Source organism: Chelonia mydas, chromosome 10 (assembly GCF_015237465.2).
Source record: "Chelonia mydas isolate rCheMyd1 chromosome 10, rCheMyd1.pri.v2, whole genome shotgun sequence".
Lineage (NCBI taxonomy): Eukaryota > Metazoa > Chordata > Testudines > Cheloniidae > Chelonia > Chelonia mydas.
Window position 1 is genome coordinate 11,173,433 of NC_051250.2, and position 25,788 is coordinate 11,199,220.

A 25,788-nucleotide genomic window follows, 5' to 3' on the forward strand; every position below is an offset into this window, starting at 1 on the left:
CTGTTGTGAGGGTTGCTTAATGTTGCAATTGAAAATGTGAAGCAGCGTATTTGTGCTAAGGTATTAATACTGGACTAATTAGCCACCCAGTACTCTTTGGAGAGCCTGTAAATGGGAGAATGTTAAGGTTCATATAAGCATCTCTGGTCATATTGCCTCTAGAATATTAACGAACACTGAAAAATAGTTACTACTTATTAAATGCAGAGTTACTTGAGAGAGGGAGGCTTACAGGTACATCATACTCTTTTATTAGACTAAAGGCACTGAAAAGGGGGCATGCAGATATGAAGTTGGCCTTCCTGCCAACTGCTCTGGCCATCCCACCCAGCATTGTCACAAGCTGTCAAAGAAAAGATAGTGATGATTTAAAAATAATAATAGAAATGTTGTTTAATGAGAAGTGAGATTTTTATTACAAGTTTAGGAAAATGTTAGGGTTTCCATGGACATTTTTCATTTGCTTTATATGTAATTCTTACGTTACTACCTTTTCTGAAATTGATCTAGCACTCTGCAGTGATTTTTCATTCTACACCTACTGATACTGTCTGATATTGTGAATAAGCAGTCCAGGTTGCTGTAGCCCAGATTTTCAACATTTTAGGGTCAGATCTTGCAGAAATTTTTCCCAACTACATTATCTCTTTGTAACGCAGTGAAAGAGTACACAGTTGAATTTACTGAAGTGATTGTTATAAAAAAGCTTCGTGGGGTATTATTTAAGTTCTGGTGATCTATATATTAACCAACCATCTAGAGTGCAGAAAAAGTTATACTGTACATATCTACTCCCCAGGGAGATGACAGTCTGTCTGCTGTAACCTACGAATCTGACACAGAGATGGTGAGTTTTGTCAGCAATGTGCTTTTAGTAAACACTTAAAAAACTTCTTAGAATCTGCGTGCGTCCCACACAGCATATCCCGGTTATGTCTACTGATTATTGATAGATACTTTAGAAAGTAGAGCTAACTATATTGTTCTAACAAAGAATTTGACATATGGGGGCTCCAGTAATTCCAAACGTTACTGGGCTTTCAAAATTCTCATGCTTGGTCTGAGACACTTTGCAAATGACATTCAGTGAATTTCTCAATACCATGTCTAGTATGCTCTAGTTGAATTGAACAAGTAATGGTTCTTCCATCTTTTAGGGAATTGTAAGCCCCATTCTCTGCCCTGTAATAGTCCTGCACCTCTAAAGACTTGCTGATTCCCATATTTAAGAGGACAGGTAAACCTCACAGAGTTGTTCAATAAATGAGGAAAAATAGGTAGCTTTGGCTTTGTAGCATGCACTATTGTGGGGCAGCACTTTAATTGTGGTGTGTTGTTTTGTTTCGGCGCGCACTTACTGTACTTTCATTCATTTGCTATAGCGTGCTGCAGTAGCATTTGGACTTGGTAAAACTAGACCAGTTGGGATAGCTATGCTGAATCCCTTTTGTTCTACATGTAGTCATGCACTACAGTCTTGTTTCTTAGAAGAGTTAATATTGTTTTATTAGATCTCTGCTGATTCCCCATTAGAAGTAGCTGTAGTTTCTGTTTTTCAGATTACTTGCTGAGGTGTTTTAGGAGTAGGAGAGTTTGAATACAGAAAGCCTATTTTTATTTTTCTTCCAGAAACAGAAGAAGAAAACGTCTCATAAACCCCCAAAGTCACCAAGTAAGTGTTACCAAATTTTTTCTTCTGTCTTCTTTGTCCTGAATGAGATTATCTCCATGGGACACAACACCTTGAAGAGATGCACAAAATAAGAACATCTGTGATTCTCTATTGAATGTGGAGCCTTCTCATCTGAGTGTTATATCCTATAACAAGAGACATCTGATTTTTCTAGGAGTTGGATTGGAGTTTACAGTTTTCCGGGCATTCTTGTCCTGGGTACTAACTGAATAGTAATGCACTTTTCCCTTGTGGTGGCAAGCAGTTTGCAGATAAAATCACAGTTTGCCTTTTATTTCCTTGGAGAAATGCTGTGTCCTTTGCTGTTCCTGGGCAGAAAGAAATCCAAAGTTTTGGGGTCTAGAAGTACTGAAGCAGTGCATCCTAACATCCAGTGGAGCTAGTGGGTTGCAGATTATATGAGTCATGGAGGCTGCAGGAGGGTTTAAGCCATTCCATTTTTCATTTAGCACTATAATTCCGTGGTTAAGGAAATTGTCCCCTGTTGTCATGGAATCCTTAATGTCTATAAACTGCAGATAAAGCCTTTTATTTATTTTTTAAGTCCATTCACAGTAAACTGTCTAATATTCAATTTATCTTCCTGGAATCTGTATTTCATACCTGATGTTTATGTGTTTTATAAATAGTATATAGTATTTCTAAACAGTGGACTTTTTCTAACTTGCTAGGTTTTGATTAGGTGCTTCCCTTTCTTTGTACCTACAAACACCCTCCTCTTTCTGAACTACCTATGACTATATGATCAATTTGTCTTAAAAATAGCACTTTTATTTCTGTCATGGCCTTTGTGACATCACTTTTGACTATGCTTTTATTGATGTCATAAAGGCTGTGGCAAACTGGCACACATAAAAGTGCTCTCTTCTGTTGAGCCGTACAGTATCTTTTGTGTAGGTAGTGCATATATGTATACTCGATTTTTAATAGATCATTTCAATGTATGAATTTAGGTGGTGTGTGTATATTTCTTATGGGTGCATAGAAGTGTTTAAAGTGTACACACAAATATGTCTGTATATATTAAGTCATGTGACTATTCCTCTCTTTCTAAACTTACTCATCTTTGTAACAACTATTTCTGGAAGGTGGACTTTTTTCTTATTTTGATGTGGCTATGTTCCACCTGCCTTTCGTTGTTATTTTTAGGAGCTAAGCATTTAAGGTGTTATAAAATGTATTTTGATAATTCGGAAGACTGTATCAGGGATTATGTTCAAGAAGGAGAAAATTGTTTTGTGACAGCAACTGTAATAATGCTATGGTAGGTATTTTGCATCACTGAAATATTTTCTCTTGCCTTAGAATCTCCATATATCTCCAGCACATACCTGTATCCTAAAAAGGCTGCGGTTTGGAGGTCCTTGAAGGGAACAGGGAGGTCCCTGAAGGAGAACCCAATGGTTAAAACACCAAGGCAGATGTGGCTAGGATCTCTGAAGCAAGGTATCACTGTAGAAATTCCATCCACATCTGCAAGTGAAATTTCATAGGGGTTTATAATGCAGTCCTTTTTTAAGTGGGTGCAGCTTCCATTCAGTCCAGTATAAGTTAATTTTGTTTACTCCAGGGTTGCATTTGGTCCACATTTAAAATGTTTACATTTTACATTTAAAAGTTTGCCTAAGACCATTTTTGTTGGTTGATCAATATTTGCATAACTTTCTCTTCAGTGTTGAGTACCTGTAGGCTCTGGGATGCCTCCAAACAGAAATTTTTCCTTGATTAGAAGCCTAGCTGAAATTTACTTTGTTGGTGTCTGGTTCGTTTGTTAGGAGTGAATTTGACTTACATAATTCTTGACAGTTTTTGGATGTACTTGTTTCTGGTGGGGGTTTGTAGTGGCAGCCAGAGCTGTTCTGGGCTTTGCTGTTTCATTCACTCAGGGTGAATTGAATGTATAGTTATCTGGGTTTTTTTCTCATTACTAGCTGGTATGAGCCAGCCCCTGAAATCAGACTTTGATGTGACGCAGGCACGGACTAACCTTTCCAGCAGCACTCCAGAATATCTAAAGGAAGCTCTAGGCATGAAAAAGCCAAAGCATGCTCGTTCTTCTAGCAATGGTGAGTTCAGAAACTATGGCAACATTGTTTTGTTTAAGGTCCTTGCTTTGGTAAGGCAACCGTTCCTCTAATTCTAACCTGTAGAACAAACTCTCAAAATGTGGTCTCTGTGAGCTGGCTGGTCACATGGTGCCGGCTCTCCTTATTTCTAGCTACTTAAGTACATAAGACATCCGCCTACCTGGAACTCTGTGTAAAGTATTGACTCTCTTTGTTACTTCTCTCTGTAAAGTGTTTGTGATACATTATGTTACTATGTAAAAATCAGTTCAATTGTATGAGAAAATCAAAAGGAACACACACACTTGAATATTGCTTTTTCTCCCTTTAACAATAAATTATACATTTAAAAATCACACTTCTGTCTGAAAATTTTGTTAAAAGTAACTCCTAAGATTCCTATAACTTACGAGGCTAGAGAAGTACGCATTTTTCTATTTTTTTCCAAAGTATTGTGTGGCTTTTGAGAGAGCTTTGCAAGTTGTTGGTTTCAGTATTTTCCATTATATGGTCCATTAGTTTGTCTTGTTTTTGTGTGACTCTTTCATACAGCAGTTGGGGGGAGAGAGGTTTGGGGTTATATGTTTTATTTTTTAACGAAAAAATTGCCCCCAAATCTGGCAGTGGTTTCAGATGCAGCTGCAGCAGCTGAAACACTCTGTTTTCAATATATTTTTTTAATTGACTAATTTCAAATTCATGCTCTTTAAGCATTATTTATTATCTATGAGATTGTCATTCAGAAAAATAAATGCTTGTTTCAGATTTCCTTTTGTCAAGAGTTTTCCTTATTTTGTGTCTTTCTTTCTGCAGGCTACATCCCTGGAACACCCGACTACAAAGAAAAGGAAGATATGTATGATGAGATTATTGAGCTGAAGAAGGTACACTTGCTTTGCTGCTTGAATAGAAAAGTCCTATGTGCTGCCTCATCCGTCTGTGGGTACCCAGCCCTGACCAGATCAGCAGGGTCTGGTGCCTATACCTGGAAGAGCCACCGAGCTTCTTCACTTCAGTGGTGTAAGGACTGTACTGAAACCATGCCTATTTAAAGAGATTTCATTTTCCTGATGGTGTGACAGTCAGTTCTTCTACATGTGGGAAGCCATGAAGTATACCCAAAACACTGAACAAAGCCCTACCTGGACTTTGAAAAAGTTGATTGGGATTAGTTCCTTTGCCACTTGAATTTCCATAACAGCCCCTGATTATTCTTTTAATGATTAAAAGTCAGCCAGTTGGGTCTATGTGTACATCAGGATGGGTGTTGGGCTTGACTCCTGGGCAAAGCTGAGCCAGGCTCTTGGTTACAGGGAGCAGCTGAGATGGAAGTACCGGTAGACAATCATCTTGGCTGTTCCAGTGGCTCCAGTAAAGTTGCCCTGCCATTGAAGTCTCTTTTTTTCCCCTCCTCTCCGTACCCTGCAACTTTCCCTCTTAATCAGTCCTAATCCAATGTAATGGTCCTCTTCTTGCTTTTCCTTCATCATTAGTGCTGGCTATTTTAATTGGGTTGCCCTTGGTGTCCAAGAGTGAGTTAATTGTAAAAGCTTACAACGTGCCTCTGACTTTCTTCTGCCTGTAGAACTTGGGCAGAATTTGTAGATGAACCTGTGATTTTTTTGTTCCACTTTAGACAATACAGGCTCAGAAAAGCGAGGCGGATCGGATGAAAACAAAGATCCGACGACTGGAGGAGGAGAATAACAGGAAGGATCGACAAATTGAGCAGCTGTTGGATCCTTCCAGGGTGAGTCTTGTAACCTTTCCCAGTAGCGTAGCTGATAGCAGGATGTTAGTTTACAGTATTGGTGCAAGATAGTGAAAGTGGTGGTTTTGAATTTTTAGTGTCAAACTGAAAGGTCAGCCTGTTCAGAGTCAGTAAGGGAAACTCATGTCTCAGACATGAAAAGTCTGTAACATGATGGCTCCAACTTGAATATGGTTTCTAAGAACTTTCAAGGTAAGTGTGGTAGAGGAGCACAGGAGGTAATACTAAATCAGGCCTGCCCCTGCGCCCGTCATTTCTCTATTCTGAATATCTCAATTGTAGTAATGGGGAGCTTACCTAAGACAGAGATACAGCCGATACCAGATGATTTCTGTTCTGTGTATCCAAGTTTGCCGTTCCAACCTATCCATTAACTGGAAGCACGAAATTCAATTAAAGGACAACTTATATGTCATATTTTATAGATGGGTTTATTTAGGAGAAGATAATTGTCATTTCTAATGCAAATTTAAGCCCAGTTACTGAGTTATTTATCTGATGGTGGGGAGCCAAGCCCTGTGCACAGTGAATGGCAGATATGGTCCTGACTCCTCACCTGTAGAGCAGAAGGAAAACCCTATTGTAAGACCAGTGAGCCCAGAAGAGAAACACTTAGTCACTATTGTGATTGATGGCACAGAAAATCCTTAGATAAGTGTAAGAACATGTTCCTGGGCTGGAGGCTAGGAGGAAAATCTGCAGGGAGGAAGCTGAAGAAGAATTTAACAAAACTAAGTTGATTTTGTTGTCTTCTGTTGCAGGGCTCTGATTTTGCCCAGACTTTGGCGGAGAAGAACAATACTAAATGGGTAATTGTTTCTTCACCTGCACCTTCATCTATGATTTTTCTCCTTTCCAGCTGAACCCTTACTGATAGAAAAATATCCAAGATACAGGAGGAGACCATACAGTTTAATTAGGCAATCATATTAGTGATGTCTTCATTATTGCCAGATAGAAGACCTGTAACAAAGGTCTAGAATTAACAGCAATTCAAAGCGCCTTTTCTCATCCTCAGGATAAAAGTGTTTGCATCAGTACATCAGCTTATTCATAGCCCTGAATTTTGGAGAGTAGATGTATATTTGCACTCTCCACTTCTTTTCCCACACCCCTTAATAGCGAATGGATACAATTATCAAAGTTTATGTTTTTATTTAGTGACTACATGCTACACGAAATTCAGTAAAGACAAATGCACAGTGCTACGTTTAGGAAGGAAAAGTCAAATGCACAACTTCAAAATGGAACATAACTGGCCAAGCGGCAGTTCTGCAAAAAAGACCTGGTGGTTATAGGGGATCACAAATTGAAGATGAGCCAACAATGTGATGCAATTGCCAAAAAGGCGAAGATCATTCTGGGGTGTATAAACTGGAGAGTTGTGTGTAAGACATGGATGGTAATTGTTCTACTCTATTCAGCATTGGTGGACCTCAGCTGGAGTATTGGATCCCATTTTTGGTGCCACACATTAGGAAGGATGTGGACAAACTGGAGACAGTCTAGAGGAGAGCAACAAAAATAATAAAAGGTTTAGACAACTTGACCTTTGAGGAAAGGTTAAAAAAATTGGACATGTTTAGTCTTGAGAAAAGAAAACTGAGAGGTGACCTGATAACAGTCTTCAAATATGCGCTGTTAGAAAGAGGATGGTGATTAATTATTCTTCATGTCCACTGAAGGTAGGACAAGAAGTAGAGGGCTTAATCTGCAGGAAGGGAGATTTAGGTTAGAAGTTAAGAAAAACTTCCTAACTATAAGGATAGTTAAGCACTAGAATAGGTTACCAAGGGAGGTTATGGAATCCCCATCATTGGAGGTTTTTAAGAACAGGTAAGACAAACACCTATCAGGGTGGTCTAGTTATATTTGGTCCTGCCTCAGCACAGGGAGATGGACTAGATGACCTCTTCAGGTCCTTTCCAACTTTACATTTCTATGACTGTATACTTATGTTTTAGTAGTGTTTGCACTCAGCTCTTAATGTGGTTATATTTAACCTAGCTGTTTATTAGGCATCTGGTTTAACTCTCTCCCTCTAAGGATAGCGGTAATGCTTACAGTTTGTTTTGTCCTGTTATATATATGGCTAAATATTTCTGATTAGATGGATTTAGAAAGATGAAGTGGGATTCCTGGGAAACAAGAATGCTGACTGGAGATTATGAGATTTCTCTAGAACTGATGAGCTGTGTTCTTTCCTTTCGGTAGGTAATCAATGGACTGAAGCAGAAGATTCTCAAGCTGGAACAGCAATGCAAAGAGAAAGACAACACTATCAAGTATGGCTCTTTTGGGGCAAGGAAATGTATTGGACAAGGGAATTGGACATCCATTTTCTTATGGAGTTAGATTCTCTGACTCCTTGGGAAAGATGAATTAAGTCATAACCACATGTGACTCTCGCCATACCCTTCCCAGATATTTTAAACCATTAATGGTCATTCCTTCGTTATCAGGTCTCCTGATGTTACTGTTGTATTCTTCCATTTTCAGTAAATTCCAGACACATGTGAAGACCACTAATTTGGAAGAGATGAGGATTGCTATGGAGACCTACTATGAGGAGGTACATCTGGTGAGGCCCCTGCCCGTGTAAACAGGGAGGAGAGGTTCAATTATATAAGCTAGGTAGAAACCTTGAACAGTTTTTCACTTGTTTCTTACAGCCCAGCTGCACCTGCCTGTGTGTGAAAGTCAAGTAGATGTGTGTGTGTGTGTGTATATATATATATATATAAAAGCACCAACTACATGTACTTGTAAAAAGCCTTGGTGTAAAGCAGAAAACCTATTTTTAATTAAACGAGGCAAGTAATGAAACTAATACAGTATACAGCTCTAAGCACAGCATCCATATTAGTGCCAGTAGGACCATACTCTCATTTTTGGCTATGACATTGTTACCTGTGCTAATGCCACAAGGATCTTACTTTTATTTTCACTTACCAGACACTGCTTAATAGGTTAGAATTCTGAGCTTTCCAACAGCTAAGTCTTTTCTGTGCCAGCTATGTAGGTCCATAAAGGCAATCTATCTTTTGTACTTCAGATTCATCGTCTCCAAACTCTGCTGGCAAAATCTGAGGATGTGGGGAAAAAGTACGTTTATTTCTTTTGGGACATGTGCATGTATATGTTTTTGATATATACTTTGTATACTATACTAAGTGATGGAAAACAATTGTATGTAAATTGTTGTTTGTCTCATAATTTAGATACTGGTGGATTTGCTTTTCCACGCTACCTCTGTTGACTTCACAGCGCGCATGTCACACCCATGTTGCTTCCACAGTAGATCTGTCACTCTGAATTGATGGGCTTTTAATGAGGAAAACATAAGGCGTCTACCTAAATTAGAGTTTTAAATTCCCATCCTGTATCACCAAAACAGGATTCCCCTGAAGAGACACTAAATCAAAAGAACACTGTCATTGTCAAACAGAACAAAGAAATATATTTTAATTTACAGGGAAACCAAATATTAACGCTGTTTGAAAACAAAGCAAAACATTTAAAGCAGAGCAATTGAAAGCTCAAAAAAGAATTTCTAGCATTTATTCCCCTTAAAAGGAAATCCATTTCCTTACCCTGAAAATTGAACTGCTTCTCCTGGCAACACTACATGTATAGAGATTGTTGGATATTTGATTTATGCACATTTAAGTTACTTCTGTAGACTGCTCTAGAATGTGTGCTGCAAATAAAGAAAGTGCTTTGGTGTGAAAATAATCCTATAGTGCAGAGGCATTGGTCCGCTGTATGTTTGAGACTGAATAGTGGTAGCGGTTCGGAGGTGTTAGGATGTCGTGGGAGTGAGACATCGAGCAGTGTCTCTGCAGACATGTCTGGTTGTGTGATTGCTGCTCATGTAGGCATACCCAAGCTAGCTTTGCTTTAGCTAGATCAAAGCTAACTTGAGTAACAATAGCTGTGAAGCCGCGGCAGCATGAGCACAAGCTAGCGTGGGCATGAACACGGGCTAGCCACTCAAGTCTGTACCCAGGGTCAGGAAGCTAGTCTGTGCCGCTGCCACAGCTGCTGCAGATACGCTGCTATTGTCACTTGAGCTAGCTTTGATCTAGGACAGGCACATAGATCAAAGGTAGCTCAGATATGCTTACATGGTCTACGGTCACACCTCCTGATTGAAGTGTAGACATGCCCTTAGGCCAGTTTACTAATGCTTGTCCCTGATGGACCAGGGATCAAGAGGAGATGCATGCTGAGCAAAACATACTGTAGTGAGTCTAAAAACAAAACACAAAGGCAAAATATAAAATGTTAATAACGTTACAGTGTGTCACCTGCCTAACCAAAGGCACACAGGGAGTTGGAGAATGATTCATTAGAAATATTACAGTATTAAAATTAGCGATTGATCTGAACCAAAGTTCTGGGCCAGGCATTTGGGGAAAATTCAGATCCAAATCCCAACTTTGCAGCTCAGGCACACCTCTAATTACAATATATAAAAGTACCAGTATGATATACCTGCCCTCTAAACTAAGAATCAGCAGAACTGGATTATAATCATATAATCATCAGGATTATAATAGCAGGGTTAGAATAAGATTAGAATAGTGGGGGGTTGTAGGTCATGCTTGAGGCTAATTGCTAAATGGTGTTGAGGAAGCTTGCACAATGACTGCTTCCATTTTACCTAAATATAGATAGTGTTGTTAGTCTCATTATTAAAAATTAAAAGGAAAAATCAAGACAACAAATTAGCTTGTGAGTGGGGGATGTGAGCACCTAATACCCTTCTGGCCCCTACCCAAAGTGATGTCCACTCCTTGGCTACAGGAGTGTTTCTCCAAAATGGGCATATTGGAGAGGAATATTCGGGGAGGGATGAAGGAGATATTTTGGAGGAATCTGTATTCCTAAAATAGTTTTAAATTCTAAATTAAAAATTATCCAGATGATATCCATGGAGATTATAGACATGAAGATAAAGATTCTGGAGCAGTGATGGAAGCTACCATGAAGACAATAGAGAAAGGTCTGTGCAGTAGGATGAAGTTAGCAATATGGCAATGCTCAAGGTTGCTTTCAAAGTATCTAGTGTAATATGATTTTAATTTAATCTGTATCATGAATATGAGTAACATGAGAGTAAAATTACATTCAGAGAGCAAAGTAAGTGTAGATGTGCAAGGCAGTGTTAGTCCAGCCACCTGAAAGATGAAGGCAGAGTACTGGTTAGACAGGAAGGATGATGATCTGCTGAGCATGGAAGATAATATCTCAGTACTTCAGAGTGTGCTTGTGCTTTCCTGTCTGAAACACAATGGGCCATTTTAATCCTTGGCATAACTGTTTAAAATCAATGCAATTCCACCAGAACTGTGGATGGGTAATACTGTATATTCCTTCTGTTCCCCTGTTCTGTCATTTGTGGTGGATTAAAAACTGGAATTTAGTTTGTTACTATTAAAAATATTTCATTTCTTTTGGCTCAGGCATGCAATGAGTTAATGAAGTAGCCTTTCAGTGCTAAAGGCTATCGAATTCAATTTAAGTTATAGGTGAAAATGAGTCATCAGTTCTCCTTCTCGTCCTCATTTGTACATAACTCAAAAAAAAAAAATGATGGTGAGGACAGTCTCTGCCAATTGCATGACTGGCAGTCTTTACTCACAAGCCCAAGGACTGGAATAGCAAACGATGCTGAAGGTCAGAACTATGGTACAAGGTGCCTGCCTGGATGGTTCCAGACTCAAGTTATAGTGTGTCTAGTCTCTCCTTTTCTGAATTTTAATACCTTTGCCTTTTAGAACTATGTGTATTCAAAATAAACCTTTAAAGTACATGTTGACTTTGTTGAGCAGGGTGCATAAAAAGGACTAGGCAATTATCCTTTAATTTCTCCAAAAATAACTAAATTGCTCTGGCATCAGAGGGTATGATGTCCCTTTGCTGCCAAAGTTAAAAAACCTTCAGCTCCTCAGTATGGTCCATTCCACGCAATCTGCCACTCTGTGATTGTTTATTTTATCTTGACAGCTGCCTGAAATAATGGGCATTGAGTGATGCAGGTACCATTTCTGTCATCTCCCCATTTTTCTCTCTGGGGCAGTCCTATAAAAAACCCTTCCTTGTTTGGTTGTTTGTTTTCACTTTGTTTCTCTTCGTAGACCTTTTAAGAGTGACTTGGGCCCAGTTTTTCATACTGGTTATGCCATATCCATGACTGTCTTCCCCTTCTCCAGTAGGCTGCCATTGTGACTGTGTTCCAGAGCGCAGAGATGTGTGGCTTCTTCACAAACTGTTTTATCTATTGGCCATTGTGACTGGCATTTGGCCATGGCAGGGCTTGGTCAATTTGTTAAGCCTCTCAGCATTGTTTGCTGGGCAAGGTTGCTCTATAACCTGGGTCTCTCCCATAGCAGTACAGAGTAGTTTGTTCCAGGTCATCAGGAATCCTGTCGTAGGAACAATCTTTACAACCACTTCTAATGGAAGTTGAGTTACCTTCAGTACTTCCAGTAGAATAATTAAAAAGAAAAACTGAAGCAACATCATCTAGTTCTGGAGGCTTTGAACACGTTGTAGTCTTTGACTTGTCTGTTTCCTGGTGTTCCCACCACACTCTGTTACCTGCATTCTCCAAGTCTGTTTCTTATGTAGTGTTGATTCCAGTGTATCTTTATAAGTGGAGAGATAAGCTCGGCAGGGGACTTCCTTCAAAGGGGAAAGAGCATCTGATAACTGAATGTGGCACTAACATATCTGAAAATATAGCTTCTTACTTAGAAATTACTTGTAATGCATTGCTTTTTCTTCCCAAATTCACCCTTCCCTCTCCTAACCCCAATTTGCTTGTTTATTGAGTGTGCGGGGATTTCTCATTTGTAGTTATTGCCTCTGTGTGCTGTGTCTGTGTCTAAACCCCTGCTCTTGTCCCCTTTTCCAAGCACAGATCCATTCCAGAGAACAGAGAATCCCAGAAACAGCTGAAGGTGCTGAATGCTGCTGTTCTGCGATTATCCAAGAACATCAAGGAGCTACAGGATGAAAATAAGAGCCTGAAAGCAGATCTAGACCAAGTGCTGAGCAGTTCCCCTGCTTCCAGCAAAACAAAAAGTATGTGTTGAAAAGTTAGGGTAGGGAACTAGGCTTCACAGTACACAGAAAGGAGGAGAGAGGCACAGTTCATAGACTACATGGCAGTATGGATACACCTCCTAGAGGCATTGCAAATGTGTTACCTGAAAATGGGCAGCAATCAGTCTGTAACCATTATTTCAGGAGCATCAAACTGGCTCCTTGAGTGGACTGAACTACCTTTTCAGTTAGGGTCTGTGGGCCAGGAGTCACTAGCAAGGGGCACATTTTGCTGTCTCATCTGACTGAAGAATGTGTCTCTGTAGCTGGCAAAGTTACAGATTGTACTGGAAGACAATTACATTCTGTTTTGAAAAAGTAAATGCCTTTGTGAAACCGTCCTTCTACTGGTCACTAAGGTTGGTCTACACTACAGACTTATGTTGGTTTAACTACGTTGCTCAGGGGTGTGAAAAATTCATAGCCCTGAGTGACAGTTATACCAACCTAACCCCGGTGTAGACAGCGCTATGTTGACGTGAGGGCTTCTTCTGTCGACATAGCTACCGCCTCTTGGGAGGTGGAGTACCTACATCAATGGGAGAAGCTCTCCTGTTGGCATAGGTAGTATATTCACTAAGTGCTACAGCGGTACAGCTGCACCTCTGTATGTGTAGACAAACCCTAATTTACCCTTTTATGCATTCCCACCACAGTCAGTTCACACGCATACCCCATCCCCATTTGTCAGTTTTCTCTCTTTTGCTTACCCACAACCCAATCCCCCACTGCCTTTGAGGAGTCTTCCTCATTCTCTTTTTCCCTTCCCCACCCTTGTGGCATTTCCCCTCTGGGTGCTGTTCTCTGAAGGGGGAGTGAGGAGCATTGTGGGCTATGTGGCAGCAGGAATCAGGGAAGAGGGTGACCCAGAGCTCTGGTGTGGGGGACTCAATCAGGCATGAGTTCCCTCCTCAATTCCAGTTACTCCAGCCTCTTTGAGCTACAGCACGCACCTGTAGGTCAGACCCCTTTGTTAAATCAGAGCGAATTACAGACTGGAGGAAAGTGTCCTGGGGCCATGTGTTTGACACCCATGCTTTTATCCATTCAGAGAGCCTGGAGGAACAAGACATTCCCCGTAAAGCCTTGTTTTCCATCATCCAAAAATGTACTGTACTGGTTTAAATAGTCTAATTTGAAGCCTGAAATGGTTTGAGTAGGATGTCAAACATTTCTAGACCATTCTGTCTTTCAAGTAAACCTCTCTAAAGCTGGTTTTCAGTCTCCTACAATGAGGTGGACCTTCTGAATGGACACAAGCTTCCTTTTTCTAGGGATTTGTGTCTTACCAATCCAGCTTCTTGTTTAAAACCTTGTTACCTTCTTTAGATTACAATGAGTGGAGCAGACAGAGGCTGGTGAGACGGATTTCAGAACTGGAAAAAGTGAGTGACAGAAATAATACAGCCTGCCTTATCAGTGGTACAACAGAAAACATAAAGTCACTGATCTGTGTTCATGATGCCTTATCCTTCCAAGTATCAGCTCTTATACATCTGAACAGCTGTCTATACTGTTCCCTTTTCTGCTGTGTCATACTCATCTTGTATAGCTGCGGCTTTAAGATTAATCTCCCTTTGATCCTGCTTTCCTTTCCTCTTTCCTAGCCTGGGCCAGATCCTCATCTGGTGTAAATCAGTATGGCTCCATTGAAGTCAGTTTATACCAGATGAGTATCTTCCTCCTTCTGTCCCCCTCCTCCCCATATCTTATAGAAGCAGAAAGAGAAAATTTTCAATTTCCCCTCCCCGAACCTCTAGGAAGTACATGAGATGGAGAACAACAGATTGCAGTCATCAGCTAATGATACATCACCACTGCCTGCTCTGCCACCTTCAGCTTCTGTACAGCTGGATCAGCCAGCCACTCAAGAACCTGATCCCCTTGAAGAATGTGAGCGTCTCCGAGGGTTGGTGAAGAAACTGAAAGGTGATAGGAGTGCACTTCAAAATCAACTGGCCAGTAAATAGTAAGTCTGACTATTGTCTGGGATGTTACAGTCTCTGGCCTTGTCTACACTAAAGAAAAGTCAATCTAAGCTACGCAATTTGAGTTACGTGAATAGTGAACCTCAAATCGACGTAGCTTAGATCTACTTACCGCGGGGTCCACACTACGCGACGTCGACGGGAGAGCGATTGGTGGTCTATTTAGTGGGTTTCACTAGACACAGTAAATTGACCTCCGATGCATCTATCGCCGCAGCTTTGATCCTCCGATAAGTGTAGACAAGCCCTCTGTGACAGTCTTTTCATAGGTGTGAAGTGTTTCACATTGTATCATGAGAGGAGCTATGTAAAAAGTTTCTCACATTTTAAAGAAATCTGAAACATTTGAGGTTTTGGGAGGGGTTTGGCTGGATTTGCAAAAAAGGTTTAAAAATCTACTCTTTGTCAAATCAGCTTTGTAAAAAGTTGCTATGAATGGCAAGACTGGCCATCAAAAATGGAAACTTCTGCTTGTTACGGAAGAATTTTAAAGGCTAATGACATTTTTGGCAAGATGACATTTGAAGAACACTAAAATTTCATAGTTGCTTCTTTAAATCATTTTGTGAACCTTTTTCAGTTTTGCTGTGAGAATTTTGCAACAGAAGTTTTGACCTAATCCACTATTTTCTCCTCTGAAATATACCTCTCATTTTCTTCTATACTATGGCATTCACCCTCCAACTGAGCAGCTGAATTCCTTTGCTATTGCTTACAGTAGTTGTGTTTCTCAGTGCATGGAGAGACAGCTTAACTTTACCAGGTGCTTAGATGTGTGCACAGAGCAGCTTGTATTTTAATATGATCTTTCAGTGCAAAGATGCACATGGACAAAGACCTAATATCAAAAGCATGCAAAAAGTCCTTTTTCATCTAAACCATGTATATCATAGTGTATGGTTATAAGGGCAAATATATACTTATTTAAAATATAAAATTCCTGTTCAATTTAGACAAACAGATTTTATTCAACATTAGAAGTGTAAGCAGCAAATAATTCCTCTAATGCACTGAAATGCAAATTATATAAACATTGCCTTAGTGCTTAATTCCCTATTCTTATACAGTTCAGAGGTGAAGCAATTACAGCAAGCAAAGACTGAATTGGAGAGGGAGCTGCAAAAGCTGCAGGAGATGGAGAAAGAAAAGAGTGAAAAAGAGGAGACTTTGAGGTACCTTGATAGGCATATTCCAATTTTGAAAGGAACTGATAAAGTTGAGTATGACATAGTTCTCATACTAAGTGGTTCAAAATATGAAGAATGTCAAAAGAAATGTGGGGAACGATGAGTAAATGAGGTATCTGGGCAGAACTGTTTGGGCTAAATGATGATAATCTTGGAATAAGTTTTGGGGGAAGACGATTTGAAGTATGAATGACATCTCTGTGTCTGGAGGGATGGGGGACTGAGGAGTATGGTGGAAGAGCTGAAATGTAGGATTAAAGTTGGGCTGTCAAGCGGTTAAAAAAAATTAATCATGCTTTTAATCGCGTTGTTAAACAATAATAGAAAACTATTTAAATATTTTTGGATGTTTTCTACATTTTCAAATACATTGATTTCAATTACAAAGTGTACAGTGCTCACTTTGTATCTTTGATTAAAAATATTTGCACTGTAAAAAACAAAAGAAATAGTATTTTGCAATTTACTTCATACAAGTACTGTAGTGCAATCTCTTTATCATGAACATTGAATTTACAAATGTAGAATTATGTACAAACAAATAACTGCATTCAAAAATAAAACAATGTAAAACTTTAGATTCTACAAGTCCACTCAATCCTACTTCTTGTTCAGCCAATCATTCAGACAAACAAGTTTGGTTAAAATTTGCAGGAGATAATGCTGCCCGTTTCTTTTTCACAGTGTCACCTGAGAGTGAGAACAGGCATTTGCATGGCACTGTTGTAGCCGGTGTCGCAAGATACATGCCAGATGCACTAAAGAGTCATATGTCTCTCCATGCTTCAACCACCATTCCAGAGGACAGATTCTGCTTGATACCGATCCAAAGCAGACGCATGTTCATTTTCATTATCTGAGTCAGATGTCACTAGCAGAAGGTTGATTTTCTTTTTTGGTGGTTCAGGTTCTGTAATTTCTGCATCAGAATGTTGCTCTTTTAAGATTTCCAAAAGCATACTCCACACCTCATCCTTCTCAGAGTTTGGATGGCACTTCAGATGCTTAAACCTTGGGTCGAGTGCTGTAGCTATTTTTAGAAATCTCACATTGGTACCTTCTTTGCGTTTTGTCAAATCTGCTGTGGAAGTGTTCTTAAAACAAACATGTGCTGGGTCATCATCCGAAACTGCTATAACATGAAATAGATGGCAGAATGTGGGTAAAACAGAGTAGGGGACATACAATTCTCCCCCAAGGAGTTCAGTCACAAATTTAATTAACGCATTATTTTTTTAATGAGCATCATCAGCATGGAAGCATGTCCTCTAGAATGGTGGCCGAAGCATGAAGGGGCATACGAATGTTTAGCATGTCTGGCACGTAAATACCTTGCAACGCCGGCTACAAAAGTGCCATGCGAACACCTGATCTCACTTTAAGGTGACATTGTAAATAAGAAACAGACAGCAGTATCTCCCATAAATATAAACAAACTTGTTTGTCTCAGTGATTGGCTGAACAAGAAGTAGGACTGAGTGGACTTGTAGGCTCTGAAGTTTTACATTGTTTTGTTTTTGAGTGCTGTTATGTAGCAAAAAAAATCTACATTTGTAAGTTACACTTTCATGATAAAGAGATTGCACTACAGTACATGTACGAGGTGAATTGAAAAATACTATTTCTTTTGTTTATAATTTTTACAGTGCAAATATTTGTAATAAAAATAATAATATAAAATGAGCACTGTACACTTTGTATTCTGTGCTATAATAGAAATCAATATATTTGAAAATGTAAAAAAACATTCAAAAATATTTAATAAATTTCATTTGGTATTCTATTGTTTAACAGAGTGGTTAATCACAATTTTTTTTTTTTTTAGTTAATCGCATGAGTTAACTGCAATTAATTGATGACCGTAGATTAAAGTAAACTATGAAAAGCTGGTGCATGAGGCTGGATGACCTTTTCTTGTTCTTCTCTTTGCTTATGAGGAGAGAGCTCTAGATCCTCTACTGTACCCTTCCATCCTGACTCCTAACTTTGGTTTCCCATCCACTAGGGGTGTTACAGTATTTAGAACTGAGCAGCGATCATTAGAGAGACAATCGTGGCAAAAAATGTGTTCCTGTTACATTGATCAGAAACTAACATCAAGCCAAAGTAAAAAACACAATTTTGCCACAATCTGCCAGTCACTGAATTATTGGGTCAGGTGCAGAGGCATAAAAAATAGCATCAAAAGTATCACTGTGACCTTGGTCACTGTTCATTTGAACTTAGTACTATGACATCTCTCTTTGTGAGTTCATTTTCCATATCTGTCACTATGGAGACATGCATTGTGTGCTCCTGTACAGCAGAAAAGTTCTGGCTATAAATAACTATGCACTCCTAACTATAGGGAGGAAATCCAGAGTCTTACACAGAAAGTGAGAGAACTGGAGGTGGAACTACATGAAGACAAGAGACAAACTGCAGATGATACCATGGAAACGCCAAACAAGGTATAACCTCATTCTTTCTTGCATCCCATTTATACCCTTACAAATTGGGCAGCTGAAATCTTTCTGGTTGATAGATAGTCGGGTCCATGATGCAACTGTGATTTCTTCAGATCCCTTTATATACTAACTTAAACTGTAACCAAGGAAGGTTGTTGCTTGTTTAAACCAATTTCATCTGTAAATTATAATTTCCCTAGATGTGCCTTTCATTTGCATATGTGTCCTCAAGGGAAGAATGTCAGCATGCAGTCCCTTTTGTCGCTAATCCTTTCAGAAACAGTTGTACTTTATGGGCCAAATCCTGCAGTCTTCACTGTGGACCAGATTGACAAAGGTATTTAAGCACCTAAAGATGTGGATAGGTACCTCATGGGATTTACAAAAGCTCTTGAGTTAGGCACCTAACTCACTTAGTGGATATATAAAAGTGCCTAAGGTGTCCATCTGCATTTTTAGATGCTTAAATACCATTGTCAGCCTGGTCCCAGCTTCTTACACAAGCAAAATTCCCATTGAATTCATTATGAGTTCCGCTGGAGTAAGGATTGTAGACTTTGGCCCTCTGGGTGTGTGATGAGTGGGCTTTATTTAATCGATTCATAGATTGTAACTCTTGCGTAACATAGGCTGTAGAATTTCACCCAGTAGTTTCTGCATCAAATCTATAATTTCTGGGCATATCTTTTAGAAAGATATCAAATCTTGATTTAAAGATGGATAATGCACTACATTGGTAAATTGTTCCAGTGGTTAATTACCCCAAAATTTGTCCCTACGCTTCATGGTGATTGTCTACCCTAAATGTAAAGCTGGTCCTTGCTTGCTCAGTGCAGTATTACAAGAGCTCATATGTTGAAAAGATTATTTTTTAATCAGAAAAAAGAACTGTAGGGCTAAAAACACTTCAAGCAGATACTTTTAGGTTAAGAATATAGAGTAGTACATTCAGTTTGCATTGGACGTTGTTTCACACCACCAAAGAGAAATACATTGCAGAGCCTTCTCATGATTCTCTTCCATGCATCTGGATTTTTAATAATACTCAACAAATTTAAAAATAAAATCCTCGGGTGCATGAACAGAAACTACTAAGATACCAAAACTGATATTCGTATCTGTTAGAAGGCTTGTGCTTTGACAGCTTTTGTTTCTGTGTGATTACTAATTTTTATCATCATGCAGTTTGCACAGTTGTGCGAAGATTTCCTAAATAAAGCTAGTGTATTGTATTGATGCTTTTTTTCTTTGTTTGGTATTGCATGTATTTTCCCGGAGATCCAAAGGCTATGACTTTTTATTAATTTGTAGACATTGCATGAATTGGTCTCAGATTCAATACCTGGCCACTTAGCCCCTTGAACCGCATATCTCTTTTTATTAGTCTGTTGTCTATATTGCCAAAAGTATGCACCTTTTCCCATTAGGATTAGCTTTTTTTAGTCTATAATCCAAAAATGGACTTTTTGGTGCTAGTTCCTACTTCCAGGATGCTGTGATGAATTATGCAGTATTTGTCTTCAGCAAACTGAACCATTACACGCAGTATGCAAAAGACTGTGGTGATAGGGAGTTTCAAGTAAGTAATAACCTTCCTTGGTTACAGTTCGTTAGTATATGAAGGGATCTGAAGGTGGTTTTGATCACTGTGTAATGAAAAATAGACACCACAACATGGACAACAACATAATATGAATAAGAGTGCCTGCTTGCATAAGAGGATGTTGTTTTTGACATAAGATGCCATTCTGTCTGGGTCAGTTTTATGAGAAGTAGGAGGTTCTTTGTTTTTATCCTTACTTTTCCTTTGCTTTCCAAGTTGTTGATTTGTTAAAAGTATAAAGAGGAACAGGATTGTGTTCATTTACATTGGACTCCCCTTGTTGGTGTTTCAGGATGGCCATCCCATCAGTAAGTTGAAACAAATGAGTATGGGACCAATCGTGCGGTTCTTACACTTGCAAAACTTCAGTGGAAATTAGTGCAAGTTTTGCCGTGAAACGACTGCAAAATCAGGTCCTTTGGCATAGGTTCTCAAGCTGTTAGTATTACAAGTTATGTCATTTTTCAACAAGAGAGTAACTGCCACTCTGGGAATGGGTACCTAAGAAATACATACAGTAGTACACCTTTAGATATTTAAATAAAAAACTCTAATTTCAGATCCAGTTCACAGTTGAGGCAAGTGAGGAATGTATTTCGCATTAAGAATTTTCTAAATGATGAGCTGAACGTAACAAATGCAGATATATTTTAAAATAAGATTTTCTTCTCCAACTTCCCTATATCATGTGAGGAAATGATTTCTTCTCCTGTTGATCTCCCTCTCTCTTTCCAGTCCTTGCTGTCTTACAGCTCCAGAAAAAATCACATACCAGCAATCCCATTTAGTATGTATACTACAGTCAAGTGTTTTGCCTTCACAGCCTTCATTTGCCTGCTTTCAAGAGGGCAAAGAAGACGACAGGAAGGAGCAAGCAGCCAAACTCATCCAGAGCCAGTGGAAGGCATACAGAAACAAGGTGAAATTCTTATAAATGGACAGAGAGGATTGGGTTTTTTTTTTAATATCCTGCTACCTCACCTTCATTTCAGGATATTGAGTAGTCTGCTGATGAGCATCAGGAATCAGAGCACCGATGCAGTCATAACTAAATGTCTGACTTTCCTTCTTCCCCTGGATATTTCTCGTTTCTTCAGGGCCATTGATTAAGGATAGTTCTTTTAATTTCTGTCATCCTGTTTGCTGGAAGCTCTGCTGGCATTCTAACAGCGAATGTGAATTTTGCTATGAGCAGGCATGACTTACTGAATTAATGGGAAAGGTGTCTGTAGTAGCCAAGACTAGGATAAAGGAGTACTGAGTACTAGAGCTGGTCAAAACATTTCCACTGAAACTGTACTTTAACGGAAAACTGGGTTTTTGATTAAAATGACTTTTTTCATGATAAGTGTCTGCTTTCTGTTGAAAATTTTGATAGTTTTGTCAAAAAAAAAAACAAGCAGAAACTGAATATTTTTAATTTTTTGGCTAAAAACTGAACTATTTTGATTCTAAAATGCTGCTGCACTGTTCCTTGGGAATTGTAGTTAAGTTGCCTCATGTTCCCATCCTCCTCTGGGCTGGGCTCTCCAGCTTGACTTCTCCCATGACTCATCACAGCCATGTGATTCTCCCAGTATATGGCCTCCCTCACCAAGAGATTTCTCATGGGAGATGTAGTCTTACCAGAGATCCCAGCCTATAGAGGAGAAAGGGAGCATGAGGAACCCAAACTACAACTCCCATCAGGCACCCTGGTGACATTTCAGAATTTAAATATTAGATTTTGATTTTTCTTTCAAATTTTCAATGGATAACTTGGATTTTTTTTTTAATTTTCATCAAAATTTTTCTCAGAAAGAAAACCTATTTTCCAGCCAGCTCTGAGTACCGTAAATGAGGTAAAACAGAAATGCAAGACATTACAGATTTTTCAGAACTTGTATTTAAGTGCCAGAGTTGGAAACCAGTGCTGAGATGTTGAGGACAGGGAAAGAAGTGGAATTAAGACATTCTTTCCATAGCACAACCAGTCAGGGCCCAAATGTGAGAACCTGACTTTTAGAATATGTGAGACAGAAGCAAAATAAATGATGCAATGAAAAATAATAAAGTAAGGTGCATGAAATAAAGAGGTTTTAAATTATTTTGAAAGGTAATATAAAAAGTTTTGGGGAAATCCATTCCATGGCTTAGCGTTTCTGAGATCAGTAATTTGCAGAAGTAAATGGTGAGGCCAGTCCAGGTTCACGTAGGATAAAACTGTCGGTATATGTGGAGCTAAAATGAGTGGTCTTTGTAACTCAGTATGGTTCAGAGGGATGATTCTGTGCCACTTAAACCATCACTGCAAACCTGGAAATTCCTTAGCCTGAGCTTCATCCAGCTAGGATAAGGTGACAAATTAAAAGAACAGCTTATATTAAATTTTGTTTTATGAACAAACAAAGCAAATGATGCATCTCTATATGCATGATTTCAGGGGTTAGAAATAGGGGAACATAACAAATCTGCTATCAAGCTAAAGAATAAACAATCCCCCAAAAAATCCAATTCCAGAAAGCTTCCCCAGGGAAGAAAAACTGGGCTTTTCAGTTGTTTTGGGATGCCTTTGTAGTAACTGTAAGAAAATATGAGACCTTTTGGAGTAATCTTTATTAAATAAAAGCCATAAATCCTTATGATATTAATTTAAAAGTTTTCTCCATTTCAGAAAGAAGAAATTGCTCTGGATCAGGTGAGTGTGTGTCGCACCAATAAAATGACAATTCAGGTTCACTTTGTAATAAAAAAGTATAAACAAATAGTTATGTAATTTTTAAAGCGATTTTATTATGAGATTCAATATTCCAGCAGGAGCACTAGTGATTGCTAAACTAATAGTTCAGGTTGTGTGACAGTTTACCTTGTGACATCCTGTTTTCAGTTGTTCATGACTTACCTAAACTTTCTCCTTTTGAGTTCAAATTTTCGGTACATGGTCTCTGCCAAAAGATGCATCCTTTTGGAAAATGGGAGCAAAAATGGTTCTGGAATTTTTGAGTATAAGGAACTGCAGGTGAGATGGAGAAGAGTTTTCCCATTATAATAAAATAATTCTTGCAACCTTTTTGTCTTCAGAAAGGCTGGATGTAGACATTTGACATGGAAACTGCCCTCATTAAGAAGTGCCTGTCGCGAGGCAAGTGTGCCCCGTCCCCTCGTGGGGCGGGGTAATTACTTTCCCCGTGGTTGCATCCTTACGACCACCCCTTGTCTTGGGGTAGTGTGTGTGACGGTAGGGTGACCAGATGGCCTGATTTTATAGGGACAGTCCCAATATTTGGGGCTTTTTCTTATATAGGCTTCTATTACCCCTCCATCCCCTGTCCCTATTTTTCACACTTGCTGTCTGGTCACCCTGTGTTACGAGTTTGGGCCCTTTGGGGTATCACCTGATGTGCTGGGGTTTAACTGAGCATCCATCCCCTGCTGAGTTTCCTTTTACTGCTTTGCTGGATTAGGCTCTCCGGCTTCTTGCAACACACACACACACACACACACACACACACAGGTAGGGCCACACCTCACTGCAGATACAGACTGAAGTCAGCTCTGTGTGAGAGGGCTCCCCCAGCACTCATGTGCCCACTCCCTTTAAGGGGTACAAACCCAAAAGTTTTATGAAATTCGCCCCCTCCCTCAATGTGGAGGGAGATAGGCACAACTTCTTTGTGTTCCTGTCCCCCCTGCCCCACTTAGAAATGACATAAACTGGGTTATATTATAATCAAGCAATAAGTTCATTAACTACAAAAGGTGAATTTTAAGTGAATATAAGAGATAATAGACAGAACAAAGCAGATTACTGAGCAAATAAAACAAAGTATGCAAGCTAAGCTCAATATACTTAAGAAACAGGTTACAAAATGTAATTTCTTATCCTAAATGTTATTTTAGGCTGGTTGCAAAGTTTCTGTGATTCAGAGTTCCAGTTATATTTCTTTTCAGACTGGACCCCGTCTCAGTCTGGACTCCCCCCAGCCTTCCCTTCAGGTGGCTTTAGCAGTCTTTCTTCTTGGGCAGACAGGCCATGGAGAGGAGGAACCACGTTTGCCTTCCTCCCGACCCTTAAATAGGATTTATATAAGGTGGGAATCTTTGTTTCCAAAACTTGACCCCGCCCCACTTCCTTTCCAGTGGAAAGTTACAAGAAGTCCCAGGTAATATTTAGTATCAGGTGTCAAGACCGCCTGACTCTATAGTATCACAGCATCCATGAGTCAGTAGCAGTATTGAAAGTCCGCAGGAAGGCCAAGCCTTTTCACAGTCCATTGTCCTCACTGATATGCCATCCGCCCTGTCTGGCTTTTCCAAAGTTGTACCTGAAGTGTTAGCTGTGGACATCGCCCAAAGTAGCATAGTTGAAATACAGATACATAGTCAATATTCCTAACTTCAGCTAAAGAAATGATACAGGAATACAAATTAGATAATCACATTCAGTAAATTATAACCATTCCAATGATATCTTACAAGACCCATCTTGCATAAAGTACATCTACGTTATGTCCTATTCATATCATAAGCATATTTTCGTAAAGAATATGGAGTGAAACGTCAGTGTGGCCTAGCAGTAAAAATCATTGTGGCCGCTCTCTCTCTCTCAAGGTTGTGTGGCCCAATGGCCAGAGTCAGGGTGACAACCCCTTCCCACAGAGCTCTGGGACCTAATGGCCTATGTCAATATGACTCCCTGGTTCGGCCGGGGTACATCACCTAGTGCTCAGAGTCACTGTGGCTGCCTGGCTCAGCAAGGTGGTATGGCCTAGCAGCAAGAGTCAGTAAGGTCACCCTCTCTCAGGGCTGTATGGCCTAGTGGCCTGAGTCAGCATAACTGTCCTTTCTGTGGGGCTGCATGGCCTCAGGGGAGTGAGCCATCACCCCAGGGTGGGTGGCAGCTGGGTAGGTGGACCCGGGCCCTCCCTTCTCCACCAGATCCCAGCTCAGGGCCCCTGTGAGTGGCAAGTATGCCTGTCAGTGGGGAATCCGCCCAAAACACGCTGACCCCATTTGATACCACAACTAGTCTCCCTGAGCTACTTCCTACCCGGTTCCTGTTGTCTGGATGATGCACCCACAGTCACCCCTCATGGTGAGGGAAGGGCAGTGTATCACCCGAGTCCCTGGGTAGGGTGCATCATGGGAGATGTAGTCCAGCTGGATAGCCCAGCTCATAAAGGACACTGGGCGTTGGAGGAAACTAAAATAAAGCTCCCATGAGGCAACATAACTGAATAGCTGAACTGAAGTAGTTTGTTTAACAGGTGCTTAGATTTTTGACAAAACAATCAACAGTTTTCCATAGAAAGCAGACATTTCTCCCAAAAAATTTTTTGTAGAAAACTCAACTGTTTTGACAGGGTTGATAGAAAATTTATGACCAGCCCTCATTGTAATAGAGTTCTTAATTGCATGATTGTATACTATTTCTCAGCTAGCACAACATAATATATGCATTTTCTTCTTTAGCCTTATAAAATCTGCTTTGAATAGATTAGTAAAGAGAAGGATGACAAGTGCCAAAGCTCTTTCCATGCTCTTCCAGTGTGAAACTGTATATAACATCTATCAGAATGGTGATTTTAAAATGTCACTTTATACCCTTGATATCTTCTGATCTTTGGGGACCTAGTTCAGATTAAAATCTTTTAGCAGAGAGGAAGAACGTTTTGTTTAATATAATCACCAGAATGTTTGCCAGACTCCACTTGATTTCTGATGATGTTATCAAGCAGCAAAGCCTGCTGGGTAGCTGGGATCTAAGATGGTGTGATGGGGCAGATTGGCCCCGCACTAGTACAGAGGGGGTTAATCCTTCCCTCCTAGCAGAGGAAGCCCCACCCCTGAGGCTCTGCTGGGCATGCTCCACCTGAAAGTCAGGTATAAAAGCCTTCAGAGCTGCTCAGTCAGGGCTGACTGCCGAGGAGGAAGGGCACTT

General features: G+C 39.8%; 1 protein-coding gene across 5 annotated transcripts in view; it reads left to right on the forward strand.

The window, feature by feature from the left end:
• Window positions 1-25,788, forward strand: part of IQCE (IQ motif containing E) — a 43,318-nt gene that overhangs the window by 2,694 nt on the left and 14,836 nt on the right. For 4 of the 5 annotated variants that reach the window (XR_005227076.2, XR_005227074.2, XM_043523684.1 and 1 more), the window contains exons 2-18: window positions 800-847; window positions 1,630-1,672; window positions 2,999-3,139; window positions 3,625-3,759; window positions 4,573-4,643; window positions 5,396-5,509; window positions 6,292-6,339; window positions 7,745-7,815; window positions 8,030-8,111; window positions 8,586-8,635; window positions 12,459-12,622; window positions 13,973-14,028; window positions 14,404-14,612; window positions 15,699-15,803; window positions 18,166-18,268; window positions 20,692-20,787; window positions 22,522-22,545. Coding sequence is in view for 3 of the 5 variants with exons in the window: in XM_043523684.1 (XP_043379619.1) it covers window positions 800-847; window positions 1,630-1,672; window positions 2,999-3,139; window positions 3,625-3,759; window positions 4,573-4,643; window positions 5,396-5,509; window positions 6,292-6,339; window positions 7,745-7,815; window positions 8,030-8,111; window positions 8,586-8,635; window positions 12,459-12,622; window positions 13,973-14,028; window positions 14,404-14,612; window positions 15,699-15,803; window positions 18,166-18,268; window positions 20,692-20,787; window positions 22,522-22,545 (1,560 nt within the window). In the remaining 2 variants the exon portion in view is untranslated. The remainder of the gene's footprint in view (window positions 1-799; window positions 848-1,629; window positions 1,673-2,998; window positions 3,140-3,624; window positions 3,760-4,572; window positions 4,644-5,395; window positions 5,510-6,291; window positions 6,340-7,744; window positions 7,816-8,029; window positions 8,112-8,585; window positions 8,636-12,458; window positions 12,623-13,972; window positions 14,029-14,403; window positions 14,613-15,698; window positions 15,804-18,165; window positions 18,269-20,691; window positions 20,788-22,521; window positions 22,546-25,788) is intronic. The other variant, XM_037910848.2, reaches the window with a different exon arrangement.